Below are 15303 nucleotides of genomic sequence, written 5' to 3'. Positions count from 1 at the left end.
TGGCGACTTTAGAATAGTTCTCAATCTTGATATTATTCAGAAGTCTTTTGCAGTACTATATTATATTGCACACACACACACACACACACACACACACACACACACACACACACACACACACACACACACACACACACACACACACACACACACACACACACACACACACACACACACACACACACACACACACACTCGTAGACTATACCTTGAAAATAGCCAAAATAAAATAAAAGTGTTTTCTTGTAAATCAGTGTTTTTTTTTATGCGTAAAGATGTTTTATGTAGCTTAAAGAGGTTTCAGACAGTTTCAGGTTACTCAGTCCCATTTCCTGATCCCAAAAGTTTTTGGAAGTTATATTTGTGAAAACCTTTGGCACCTTTTGAAATAGCTAACTGGCTGTGCCCGACAATCACATCCATAGCCCAATCTCAGTGAAACAGTCCATACATGACAACATGAGTAAAGTAAAAAGATAAGTCCCTCTACAGTTTTTCCCAATGTATATGATGGATAGCTTATCAGAAAGAATGCCCAAAGAAAGCCAGCTTCACTGCCCTAAGGATTAAGGATGTCTAACTTTATTATCTTGAGTCTTTAGAAGGACATTTCCAGCATCAGGGACGTACACTGACCTCAGTTCACCCTGATTCTGAAATATGGTAAATATACAGCAACAGTCTTTACAAGAACATTGTTCAAGGTGTCAATTACAAGCTAAGAAGCTCTCAACACTGAAACCAATTCATACAAAATTCAAGGAAAGGCTGAAGCGGCATGTATTCAGGACATGTAATCCGTGTTGAACTCTAAAAAGGACTAAACATGAACCCTAGAAAATGTTTAAACTGCTCTAGATTTGATTTGACAAATAACAAAAATACATCTTAATTCAGCAGATACATTTTTCACGCAACTACAATATAGCTTTATAAGCATTGTTGGACTCTATTAATAGCCAGAGTTTTGTATTTCTGAGATGTTATCAACACCAGCAATCCAATTATATAAGAGAACTTGTGGCAAATAACTTGCTGTGTTGAAATGTGATGCAGTGTAATTACAGTCTCATTGGTGGAAACAAGAGCTGCAAATATGGATGTGGAACATTTTAGTCAGACAGACTGGTTAAAAAACTAAATGTCATCCCAGAAATTGTTTATGATCAAAGTCGCCACAAAAGGCCTTGCAGGAAGCTTTGATTTTTGATTTTCATCTTCTTCAAGATCTAAATTTATATAATATGGAAACATCTGTCCATAACTATGACGTTTATTTTGGAGGCAAGTTTGATTCCAACTTCGGTTCATTGATACACAGCTGACTGAAAAAAATAGACATATCTAAGTTCAAAGAAATATCAAAAATGTTTGTCATGACTGTTCAAGCATATCCTATAATCAAAGATAACACTTTTTTATTAAAACTCAGTATCACATAATCACATAAAAGCTTTGGTTTGTGCATGCTTCTGCTCGAATAAAAAGTAATACATATTTTACACACTGAAATGGAAATGGACACTGCTGCTGCTTTTTAAGTCCTTTTCCTTTGACACAAGTCTAAAAGTATCTGATTTCAGTATGCTTATGTCATTATTCACAGTGAAAAAAAGAACGAAAAAAGAAGCTTTGGAAATTTCTTCGTGAAGGTCAAAATCATAGCCATCTCATCATATGCCTCAACAGTGACAAACATGTCATCAGAAGAGATCATAAACCATGAAATAGCAGCATTAGCTCTATTATCCAGGAAATTGACTTTCTGGCTTCACAAGAGGCTCTACATTACAGCCTACATAAATGGAAATGCATTTACAGCTTATCTGGATGTACACTATATTTAAAAAAAAAACACAACACCAAATGTTCTCTTGCTCTGTGTTCAGTTCTGTGTTTACCGAAAATGAATGCAGTTACTACTTTTAGGTTGATGTATTGGCAATGATGCTTCAGGGTCTATTAATACCGGGAGTCTATTGGAGTCTTATCGGGCTTTGGCTGCCCATAGATAAAAACTCAGCTCAATATTCCACTAAGTTACTCACATTACAATGGCCTCATGCACCACAAGGTCATTTAAAGTCCCTGAAGTCTCCTTATCCCTGTACCCATGTGTATAAGGCTGGACGTGTGTTCTGCAAATAAAGTCGTGTGTATGCGCATGTGTCATCACAGGGACCTGAGGTCACATCAAACATCAATACTTACAAAAGTTTAATGATGATCAACTTCAAGTCTTTAAATGCAACCATATTTATTTGTGTTGTCTTGCCACGTAGAAAAAGGCTCAGATTGCAATAGGCTCTTCACAGAAGAAGCTACATTCTTCACTAAAATGTGAAAGAAGAACACGTTAAACAAACACTTACAATATCAAAAACACATTCCTAGTTGTACATGATTGTAAAATCCTACACTGAAGTTGTTTAATGATTCTTGAAACATAACTTGTATCACCCACTTAGGAATAACATTTAAAGAAACAATAGCATAACTGGTGTGATTTACAGCATGGAGGAGCATATATTAAGTGCTAACAATGTAGTTTTTAAAAAATAGAATAAACCATGCAAGAAAAAAATACAATTACCTATACATTTTCTGACCTCACTCAAATATTGTGGGGAAATAATTATGTAAATGTATAAATATATAAAACTCATTTAATTTCAATGAAAAAACAAACAACTAGATGTTAGTTTCAATTGATAAATGTAATAATTAGTTCTGATATATTTTTCTTAATTTAGAACAATCAATTAGAGATTTCTTTAAAGAAAATATTTGGCAAAAATAACATCAAATCAATTTACCTGTGAAACTACACTGTCTCAAAACATATTCAAAATAAAGCACAGAATGCATATACCGTAAATCCAGAATATAAATCATTGTTTGTGTATGCGACAGCGTATTTGTTTGTACTTATATCAGAGATCAGTTTTTACAAAAACGTTGAATTAAGCAGTTAATACATCTTCATTTTGCAGAATATATTAACTATACAGTTAAACCTAAAATCAAGGATCCCGGGTAAAAAAAAAAAAGAATTACAAAACATAACCAACAAGAAAAAACGTGTGTGCATATCTGCACACCTGGTTGTTTACCAGGGGCATCGACAAATCAGCCTCCGCAGTAGTCCGCAGCGTGTTCAGTGGAGCAAGGCGAGCTGATGTTCTCTCTTTACCCACAAACCCCTCTGTTCTGTGCTGTTTTCTGAAGCACGGTAGAGAAGCAGAACAACATGGGGTCCAATCAATGAGGAAAAAATCTGTCCAAGGTCCTGTTATTACCATACAGCACCGCAATATAGTGTCCACTTTAAAGTTTTTGGCTAACCCAGTTCAACTCCAGTTAAACCAGTTTGATCCCAGTAGGGGGCGCAGCAGCCCCAGTTGACTAATCTAAATCACTCATTTCCTCCTAAATACCTTTGTTTCCAAAATCTATAATTGTTTTTATGAATTTATCTTAATAAGATGCAAATGAGACTTTTAAAATGTGTCTAACAATGTATAGAAAATAAAAGTCACCAGTTAACTGATTTAACTTCAACCTGAGTCATTCATTACAGTTGCGTTTAATTTGGTCACTTTTTACCATGAGACAGGTACTAAAAAAAGTCAATACAAAACAATAAGTAAAAAATGAGAAACTGAACTTGAAAAGTAAAGGAAAAAGTAATAAAAACGTGTTGGGAACGTGTCCGGACAGACTCAATGTTCTTTTAGCATCAGAGTGCGTTATGAGTCGTATAACGAGCTCTATGTGTAAAATTCTGTGGTACTACTTACACATAGGGTGAAAGAAATGATTCAGCGTGTCGATCCCTGAGTCACTGTGGCCCCATTCTGGAAAAGACACAACGTTTTTTTCTGGATTTTCACAGGTAAACCAGCCACAATGGAACATGTCAACTTCAGCAACTTAGCATAGAACACATTGCGCCGTTCACTGTCCGAACGTAGATTGCATTGTGTACATTGAATGTCTGAGTAATATCTCTCGGGCCGGTGGGGAACGGGTGCAAGTTCAGTGGTGAGGACGGAAGAGGAAGTCAGGTAGTCAGCAGGAGGAGGATGAGGGTGAGGAGGAGTGGAGGTGAAGCTGTCCTCAGGTAGCAGGCACTAGTTACAGCCACAGTTTCTGAAAGAGAGAAGGACATTATTGTCAACCTTGGTGCGGACACTTTTTCAAGTTTTGGGCTCAGTGCCTTAATTGTAATTCATGAAAACCTCAATGTTAACGCATATGAGGTTATTATAAAAAGAGGCCACCTAACTTTCTGACTGCAGTGTTTTGGGGGTTGTTTCTAACTTTTTAGAAACCACCTTTGGAAAAACTCTGAACGCACACTTCTAGCCAGAACTTGTCGCAACACCAATGCGAATCCCTGCAGCAGGTTCCAAAATTGTGTGGAAAAACATTTCAGAAGATAGTAGGCTGTTATAGAAGTGCAATACCGAGTATTGTTTCAAATACTGTACAGCTATTACGTTATGGTGACCTCATACTTTTGGCCGTGTAGAGCATCGTCTATCTGACTAATTTTCTATGAGTGATTAATAAAAAAATGTTTTTATGCAAATTTTCTATTTAAAAAAAATAAAATAATGCGTCATATTCCTGCAATAATCGATAAATGCAAATGTGATTGATTTGAACTTGAGGGATAGAAACAAAGACTGTGCAGAAGTAACTATACAGGCACTTGTAAATATGCCTATACGAGAATAAATAGGGATTCAAATGTTGCATCTTACCTTGTATTTGTTTTGAACCCTCTGATGCTTTAATAAGAGAGAGAGAGAGAAGAAGATAATTCAGATTAAGTTGAGGCAAAGAAACAAGTTGCTGATTAGTCATTTTTGTATGCCTAACTTTCTCAATAAAGCTACTGCTTTGTGGAACAGAGGGAGCAAGAAACAGACAAATGACCAGGGGAAGGTATTTACCATTACTCAAAGCCTTATGCCATGAAAAATGAGTACTGACTGGCTGCGCAACCCTAAATATGTCCCCTATGCAAATTCTCTTAAAGGTCGGATAAAAAAAGAGCTTGAGAAGCATGGCAACAGGAAAAGATAGTGTTATGTAAATTAGAAGGAGTAAGAATGATCCAGATTCTACAGAGGGGATACAGGAAATGAAAAAGAGGGGGGAAAACACATGAAAATTCAAAATGACAGAGCGAAACCAAGAAGTGGACAGAAGATGAAAGGAAGAGCATTGGAGACCCGAGTGAGAAAGTATGTCGAAAAAAAAGAAGGTTGGAAAGATTGAAACAAGGTCAGACAGAGAGAAAAAGGAGGGAGAGATGGGGGGTTGTTTGTGTCTGGGCGTCACTTTCTCAGCAGGGGGTGGACTAAAAGGAAATAATGGAGGGAAGGATGGAGGGATGGTGAGGATGAAGGGAAAGGGAGGGGTGGGAGAGCTGCTAAAAAAGAAGAGAAAAAAAAATACAGGTGGTGTGACTGAAAAGCGGAAACTGTTTGGAAAAAGAAGCCGCAGTGTAACATCAGCGAGGGACAGGACTATAGGTCAGGAAGCGTGGATGAGGCTGCACAATTGCAGCTGTTATTAAATTGATCTATAGCCTTAAACCCACCTCTGACACTGCAACCCCAAAGACTCAAACACACACACACAGAGACAAAGCGTGTATTGATGTCTCCAGGAAAACTATCACCTATCCACATCCCACTGCGACTGACTGAGATTATGAGAGAGGAAATGGGACACTCTGAGCTCATCTGCTGTACAGTCACAATGGGGGAGAAAGGATTTGTCAAATGAGGGCTTATTGTCGAAACCTTGCGTCTGTCTATAATATCCATCTTGTACCTACAGGCCTCTGTTGCAACATGTCGCTCCGACAGACATAAGACACTAAATTACTCCCGGGTTCGGAACAACTAACGACCATCGAGGGGTTAACGAAGCATTAAATAGCATGCTGGGTCTGGGCCTCTGACTAATCCGGTGTGCGTACATGTTTGTGTCTATGCGTCTATAATTGCGAGTGTTTGTACGGAGAAAAGCAAAGCAAACAGAAGAGAGTAATAATCAAACATTTCAGGCCTTCATTAGTTACATTTGTTTTAAAAAGTGGCATTTTTGCCATCGACCCATGCTTTAATACAAATTATTGGTCAAAGAATATTCATAAACCAGCTGTCATTTCAAGTTTTAATAGTGTTGATGATGTGTAAAAAAAAAGGTGGATAATATAAATCAAATGAACAATTTTAATAAACAAAAAAACTAAAATAATTCTACTCAAATTCCTTCTTGATTTTAGTGACTTTTATTTATTCTGAACATTTTTGATGTTACAAAGGTCAATTAAAAACATTTTTTATCTTATGACAATTACACAATCTGTTTTAAATTAAACCTGGGTAGAGGAAAAACACTGTACTGAAAAAGTAGCAATAAGAATCGGTGCATGTTAACGCGGACGCGCACCTCAAAACCAAAAATGCCTTGTGTTTACCCGGCTGTGTGTGATATGTGTGTTTTGATCTGACTTTAATCACATCATTTGCGCATAAACTGAACACCAAGGACCATTAGTTTGGACAACATCATAATTTTGCTCATGGTGAGCAGCGCCACAAAATGGCGTTCATGATGGCGTGACTGCAAAAACAGTGCCGTCTCTGCACTGCAGTCAGAAACATGCGCATGTGTAAATGTACATGCACAACAATGGCCAAAAGTGTTAGTGCGCGTGCGCATGCAAGTGTATGTGTGTGGGTCTCCAGTAGGCAAAACGCCCCGCTGCAGAGACAGACACTGTTCCACCATCCTACCTCTCCTCTCACTCCGCCATTTTACACTCAGGAGTTAAAGCTAACCAGCCCTGACTGTTAGCACTTCACTATTAGGAAAAATTCAAACATAAAACGCAAATGACGGAATAACGGCGAACGAATAAACGCAAATGGACGATAGCAGTTTAAGTCAAAAGTATCGAGCCTGGGTTTTTGAGAGAGCTCGGCTGTCCAAGCGATGTGTGTGTGTGTGTGTGTGTGTGTCTGTATTCAAGTTCTGTCCTTGTGTGTATCGAGTTCAGAGGGTACAAAGGTATTTCAGAGCAAGTGGAGGGGGAAAAGGAGGGCAGGGGTGTAAGAAATTTCTAAAAGAAAAAAAAAGAGAGAAAGACAGTGGAGAAATGGCGAGGCTCTGTAAACTGAAATAAATGCGATGGACTGCTCACAGCGGGACAACGGCAGAAAACACGAAGAGAGAGACGAAGAGAGACCGGGAATCAATTAGAGAGAAAACGAAGTTGGTCTATAATGGTTTCTCACAGTAGGATGGCGGAAAAAGAAAAAGGCGGAGAGGCAGTATGACAAGGACAAGCACAGAGATAAACACAACAGGATGAGTTTTAGGAAGAAGTTGAAGCAAAGAAAAGGTATGGAGAGAGAGAGGCAAAGCAAACCGGTGAAAGATGCTATAGAGGGGCAGCAGGGGGCCTGAGATTTCACATGACACTGATGCCGGCTTAGAACCTTGTTTTCTGATGCAAGACACATTCAAGCACCTTACAGCCAAGCACTTTCCCTGGCGTGATCCATGACTGTGCTCAAATAAACATCATCACACACAACGCTACGCAGAAAACATAACCAAAACTTGAAAAAAGCCAAAACATGCTTTACAATACTGCAAGCAACAACCAGGATAAGGAAAACACACACACACACACACACACACACACACACACACACACACACACACACACACACACACACACACACACACACACACACACACACACACACACACACACACACACACACACACACACACACACACACACACACACACACACACACACACACACACACACACACAATGTCATTAGGAGCTCACTGCGTCCCCGAGTCTGTCCTGTGTGGTTTGTTGTGTTCTTGGGTTAAATTAAGGCGGTAAACACACACATTCACACACTGGAGAGGAGACCGAGGGACTGGTGAGTGGAAGCTGACCTTGGAGCAATGACAGCGTACCTGACGGACCCTCACTGTCATCACTCTGTCCTTCAGACCCGTGTGAGGCAGGTGTGTATGTGTGTGTGTGTCCTCTTGCAGATAATTAACTCAACAGGGCCTCCCCGAATGGAAATGTGGTTTTAATCACATACTTTTACAGGAAAAAATAGAGTTTTGGCGAAAGAAGAAGGGTGGGAGGTGCACAGTTTGAAGTTCAGATAAGAGATAAGATGAAGTTGAAGGACGAGAAGTTGCCATAACTGAGACACACACACACACACACACACACACACACACACACACACACACACACACACACACACACACACACACACACACACACACACACACACACACACACACACACACACACACACACACACACACACACACACACACACACACACACACACACACACACACACACACACACACACACACACACAACCTGTCAGATAAAAGGCAACCTGAGCAGGAAGGAACCAGAGGGTATGTGAGGTGTTACTACAGGGAACAACACAACAACAGCTGTGGTAAACCGCCACTAATGGACAGGCAAAGAGAGTGAGAGACCCTCCAACTCTCCTTCATCGCCTCCCTCATCCATCTCGTTGGCTCTTCTCTCTCCGGCCTCATGTATTCTCATCCCAACGCACTCGTTGCAGAGCATGCGAATGACAGAGATGGAGCGGGTAAACCGGGAGAGGGGAGTCGGTAAATAACTGTGTAGTAGATATGGAGATACGGTCTAACAAAGACATAGAGAAGACACAGGGAAGGTGGAGTGGCTGGGGCGGAGTCAAGGAGGAGGGAGGAGGAAGTGTTAGAGACTGCCATGGATGGTGCCTAGATTAGTTTTGCTCCAGTAGCGAAAGATCATAAAAAAGAGGACGGGTGTAGAGAGCTGAGGAGACAGAGAGAAGGGGAGGATTAGTGCCACTTCAGGAATGACAGAAGACTAGAAAAGAGCGGGAGGAGTGGAAGACAAGGAAAGGGAGATCCTGACATTTAGTCGGGATTAGTTTTGGTTAAAGAACAGGATGAAAGGCAGTGAAAAAAAGGGGAAAAGAAACAGTAGATAGAAGTATGTGTATTTTTGTGGGGGGAAGTCTTTCTGATGTAAAGTAATGGGCTTTAACGGTAAAGTCAAGTGTGTGTGCATGTGTCTGCCAGCGTGCGTAATCTACACGATTCCAAATATTTTGATTATTCCCGGCTCAGCCTGATTAGGGAATACCCTCAGAAGGTCAGACTGCTACATTAGCATTTTGTAAAACAACTATCTGTGGTATTTCTAATTAATGACAGCAGGATAATTAACATATTAAAAAAAGTCATCAGCCTTCATTCTGGTAATAACGCTGCAAATTACTCCAAGCCTCGTGCCGGAACAGTGATGGCATTTAAGAATTCATTCAAGAAGGATGGGGTTTTTCTTATTCAGTTCTTTTTTTCCTTTACACAAAAGTCACACAAATGTAATGAAGGCGGTGCGGTGGGGGGGGATTTGTTAGACAACATGTAGGAATTTAGTGAACAGATCTCTAACACAAGCTTAGACAAACAACTATTGGACAAGCTTTACTGGAAAAAGTGTGTGTTGGTTCATCCTGGGATAGCACGACAAACCCCCTGCAGACAGCATGAGGATGGGAACTGGGACAGACGTCTCAGACACGCACATGAGGACACACACTATACACAGCACAACAACACAGCACACGCAAATAGCCACAGACGCATGCAAGAACGCACAAAAACAGACAGAGAAAAATGTTTTACACAGAGAAACACACACACACACACACACACACACACACACACACACACACACACACACACACACACACACACACACACACACACACACACACACACACACACACACACACACACACACACACACACACACACACACACACACACACACACACACACACACACACACACACACACACACACACACACACACACACACACACACACACACACACACACAGTACAGGGATTCCCACAGTGACTGGGCAGCATTCCCAACCGGAATGGGCAGCTCACTGGACTGGAAGACTAACATTACTCCAGGCGTGCTCTGGATTAGATCACTCTGGGAATTTCACACTGGGACAGAGAGATGGAGAGCAGGAGATTGAGGGAGACAAGGAGTTCAAAAAAAAAGAAAAGGAGAGACTGGAGGGAGGGATTGGGGAAGAAAAGAGGAGCGGGAACTAATGGTTAAAACGACTCTCAATCCAATTACGTTTTAAAGCCAGCATGGAGTCGATTGTGGAGTAAGTCTCATGTGACAAAGTTAAAGATAATACGAGATTCGGAAGGGTAAAGATGAGTTTAAGTTCCTTGATAAAAGTTAAGGACATTAGAGCATCACAATTATTCAAACAGAAAGGAGGAATAGTAGGAGGGATCAGGAGCAGTCTAAACATCATGCCCTGGTAGTAGAGATGAGAGCGGCAGGGAGAGGAGTCTCTTGGTGTACAAAGGGGGAGCATGAAAGGAAGAACAGATGAAAAGTACTCACTGGGCTCACAGCACACGGTGACGCGCAACTTCATACATGGCAGAGGAGGGCCTTCATCTGCGGGTAGAGCTAGAAAGAAAGAAAGACAGATTTAAATACGCTGCTTACATATTAAACTTGACAAACGGTTAATATTTATAATGCTAACGTGTCAAATATAAAGAGAAATTTTAATAAATCTCTCCATCCGATCTAATCTTTGAGAGCTGCCTTGGTACTTCTTATGGAGATTGTTTTCCTGTTTCTACCATATCTATACGTCATACAATACACGATAACAAAATGAAGAATCTCCCTGCGTCACCTTTAGTAACATACCTCCTCGGCACAACTGAATAAAAATAATAAAACACAGTATTTAGAATTCAATATCAATACCGATCACAGCTCACGTGGGAAATCTGGCAAACATCAGCTGTATTACCTGTCAGTTTAGCATCGGTTCCACAAAACAAATCTGTCTGGAAACTGCAGTTAAAGGGCTTTACATTTGAATTATTCACAAACAGCTGCTCTCTCAACAGGGACCCACCGCACAAGCTGAGTGTATGATCGCTAACAGCCTGTCTCACTTTGTATCTTTAATTTCAACTGATAAGATACAGAACAGTAGAGCAGTGGGGCTGTCTTATAAAGCACTTTATACGGTGGCACACAGACAAAACATCTTCACTGTTATGACAGAACATGTCCGATAAAGAAAAGAAAAGGCAGCTAAAGCAAAGTGAGGCCAAATACAGAGAGTACTTGCATGAGCTTCAACACAGTACATTTCATAAAAACTGATGAACATGCCTTGATATGCGATTTTATGTCACTGATGCTGTAAGACGAACAAAAGATTTTCATGTCAGTTTGAGCAAAAAAAAATCCTTACTCAAGATCTACTACCTCCACTCAACAAGCTTTGAACTTCACTCTGCAGAACGATATACACGCAGAGGTTGGCTGTATTCGGCATGTTCACGTACTGAAGGGTCAAAGTAACAGTGTGCAAACCTTAAATCTCAGATTAAGACTTGTCCATACGAGCAGGATTTGGACAGCCAAACATGACCCATCATGCAAATTAAATAAATGTGACCTGAAAAGTTGAAACCTCTACAGCACATACTGTACACTGAGAGCAGACTTTTTACTGTAGTGGGAGACATCTTGTGTCTGGCAGCAAACGATATTTTCAAAGTATTTGGATTCTTTATAAAGAAGTATTACAACTTGGAGAAGTAGATGTGCTTTTTAACATTTTGAAGTATTTTGTTTAACTTTTTTGTTGGCGAAAAAACATATTAGGAATAATTTTAAAGGCAGAGTATCATATGTCTATTCATAAACGTCTTAAAACATGTCTAAATAAGATTTTACGGATTGGTTTTTTCTCATCTCCATATTTATTTGAGCCTTATTAACTATATTAAATATGTAAGTGTTTGACAACAGCATTCCACAGTTTTAGGTTTCCCTTGTAAACGTTTCCTCAAATGGTTCCATGTTAGGGCGCAGCTGACCATCAGAGGATGTCAAGGTGTTTCCTGTTTGTGAGGATTCGCACATGTAGAAGCCGAGGGGATTGGTCAGCAGGTCAGCGCAAGAGGCCAAGTCAGTGTGTCGTCAGTGTCATCTGTGGGAGCCGCAGAGAGGAGCTGAGCCAGGCTCAGACTGAGCCAACTAATGCCATTAGTGTTTCTAATACCATTGTACTGCTCTCCCAGGCTAATGCCATTATACTGTCTCCAGTGCTAGCGGCCATTCAACACACGGACCCCAGAGCCAGACATTTGGACCAACTTTACGCCTTATCTTTGATGTGGACAAAACACACACAATCGCTCTGAGCCCTATGTGGCCCAACCAGGGGAGGGGGGGGCCCATTGTTGCTTTTCACTGAACTGGCCTGAACAACCACAATAGCCCAGTGTGTGTGTGAGTGTGTGTACATATATACATGTGTGTTAGCATGTGTGTGGAAGCGCTCTCTCATGCCCTCACAATGCGCCATTGTCCCATGGACCGCATCAGTAATTTATGTAAAGAATCTTTCTTTCTCTTCGTCTCATCCATCCCTTCACTCTGCCGCTTTTGTTGCTCTCCCTTTTCTTTCGTGTGGATTCCTCTCATCCGGCCTCTCTCTTACCCCCCCTCCTTCCTGTACTGTCAGACTGTGTCCATCTTTTTGCTCTTTCTCTCTCTGTCACTCTTCCACGCTTCTCTACCTCCGTCTGCTTCTCTGCCTGCTTTCCCGCCCTGTTCACTGTCGTCCTGTATTGATCTCCGTTTCTTCCTCCTACACTTTGCGGTCGCTCTGTCTCTTTGTTGTCACCCTTCCATACAGCATTCACTTGATTCTTTCATTCTCTGCCTTGTTCCACATCCTCCCCCTCATGGTTGGACTGATGCCAGAAGTTGTAAAAAGTAAGAAAAAAAAAGCTGATTTTACAGCCACTAACCATCCTCTGTGTCTCTCTCTCCCTTTTCTCCCTCCAGTGCTTTGAAATAAATGAGTGAGAGGACAGAAGCACAGGAGAGTGTAATGGGAAAGGGGAAACCTTCACTAAAAGTGTGTAACTGCCTACAGGTTTAAGAAAACATCGAATCAATGTCATTCAGAAGGAATTTATGGACACCATTAATGCTTTAAGCTGCAGTTTGCCAACACTCAAAGCCTCATAAAAAGAAAACACACACAAGCTAAAGTTGCTCTCCACCTTTTCATCCCTTAAAAAAGGTAAGGCTGCATGGCCACCACATTACCTCCAACACAGTCTGATGAACTGAATCAGAATGAGAATCCCTTTATTTGTCCCACAGAGGGGACATTTTCATTTGTTACAGCAAAAAGAGCCAAAGACAGCTTAATATTACACCCAAGATACACAAATATATACAACAATCAGGGATAAACACATTTTCTACAGCTGTTTACTTGACTCTCAGTGTAAGGGGCCTGAAGCAAAGATGAATGGCTTTACTAAAGTAGAGGATTCTCACAATATATTAAGTGATAATCACTTTGCAAATATAAAATAAATACCCTTTAGTCATGTATGGAACAGAGATACTTTATACTACTATTTGTGTCAGTAATATTTGTGATAAATAAGTGTTGGAGCAAGGGTTGACTAAGGATAGGACGTTACATAATTCTTGTCCTTTTCAAAGATTGGAAATAGATTTTTGCTTTTTGAGTCAAAATATTTGATGTTTGCGCTCATCTTGTAAACAAAAAATCTAAATGTCACCAAGTTCAGCTTCTTACTTTTAAGCAGAGGTTACTTTTCCAAAAGTGATAATAAACTAAAGGTTTTGGGGTCTTTGAATGTTGCATGTACAGTCATCTTTGGTTTGAGGAAATTGTGATTTTTTTTATATGTTCAGTATCAGTTCTTAGACAATTAATGGATTTGCAACCATAAATGACCGAAATGTGCCCCCATTAAATTAACAAATCCATAAAAAAACATTTGACTGTTTGAAGCTTTTGCATGGCTGCTTGTTTACAATTTGAACAACTGATTTGTTAAAAAATAAGGCAACATTTTTGAATGAAAAGGCTTTGAGAACTCATGACTGTTGATCTCGATACCAAACTATTTTAAATGACACCCAGCTCTACTTGTTACCCACTTGAATCTGACACAATAGCTAAGTGACCCCCCACATTCCCACACACATCCTTTACTCACAGCTGTAGTAGTAGTGGCGCCCTGGCAGAAACTCAAACCCCAGCGAGAAGGGGGTGAACCTTTGGATCTTTTCAGAGAAGCGCACCGGTCCAAAAGGAGCGTAGGGGGTGTTACACTCCCACCTCTTGATGGCCCCTCTGGTCTCCACACAGCCCTGGAACGAGGCCTCTCCCACCAGGTAGAGGGCCAGCTCCTCTGGCTGCCCAGAGCCCTGAGGCCTCTTGTTGGAGTAGTGTGGGCAGTAGATGTCCAGGTAGTCATTCAGATTCACCTGTATGGACATATCTCCTGCTGTTAACCTGAAAGAAAGAACGAAAACCACATTAATATTTCACATTACGATTACATGGAGTAACACATGACTGAAGGGTAAAGAAAGATGGTGATTAAACAGCGACGCAGAGAGAAAGAAGAAGACAGATGACAAGAATTCCATAATTCCTTTGTGCCGGGAGGAGTGTGAATGGTTACAGCAGATAAATAGTTCATCAATATTACACATAACGATTGTGCAGGTTGAGAAAGCAAAGCTTTTCAGGCCGAAAAGAACGTTTTAAAACTGATGTATCCCAATAATATGCCTTTTTTACTTCCAAACCAGCAAAGGAGCGCTATTGAGCGAAAACAACAATTCCTCAAATGCTAATTAAGAGCAATGGCTGGGGGTTCAGAGTAGAATAAACTTGACTCCCACCACTGTCCGATTTCCCTCTACACACACAGATACAAACAGAAGTGTAAAAACGTATGCAGACATGCAGTCACAACCACAGCTTCAGTCAAGGTTGACCAGCTCTAGGCATAACAACAATGCTGGACAAGAAAGCATCATTAGAACAGAAGAGCTGCATTATGCATGCTCCTTTAGACTGCATATTCTCACTTCCTGTCAGCCACAATATAAAGAGTAACCCGTGAACAAACTAATATGGAAGAAAAACGAATGTGAGAAAAAATAGAGGGAACTCAATGTATGAAGTGAATTCAACATGAAGAAATCATAAGACTTGTGAATCAGGAGATGGTAAATGAGGAGAGAAATGGAGGGAGCAAAATGACTGATGGAGTGACATGA

The 15303-nt window shown here is 40.6% G+C and overlaps 1 protein-coding gene across 1 annotated transcript in view; it reads right to left on the bottom strand.

Annotated features, from left to right (window-relative positions):
* Positions 1-2240: 2240 nt before the first annotated feature.
* The window catches only part of si:dkey-246i14.3 (ephrin A4), a 31295-nt gene continuing 18232 nt past the window's right edge, over positions 2241-15303 (bottom strand). Inside the window, exons 2-5 of the mRNA XM_063878226.1 lie at positions 14229-14527; positions 10546-10614; positions 4770-4796; positions 2241-4152 (exon numbers count right to left, since the gene is read on the bottom strand). Of these exons, the coding sequence (XP_063734296.1) occupies positions 4064-4152; positions 4770-4796; positions 10546-10614; positions 14229-14527 (484 nt within the window). The 3' untranslated portion in view covers positions 2241-4063. The remainder of the gene's footprint in view (positions 4153-4769; positions 4797-10545; positions 10615-14228; positions 14528-15303) is intronic.

Source organism: Eleginops maclovinus, chromosome 3 (assembly GCF_036324505.1).
Source record: "Eleginops maclovinus isolate JMC-PN-2008 ecotype Puerto Natales chromosome 3, JC_Emac_rtc_rv5, whole genome shotgun sequence".
Lineage (NCBI taxonomy): Eukaryota > Metazoa > Chordata > Actinopteri > Perciformes > Eleginopidae > Eleginops > Eleginops maclovinus.
This window is presented reverse-complemented; position numbering and strand designations above follow the sequence as displayed.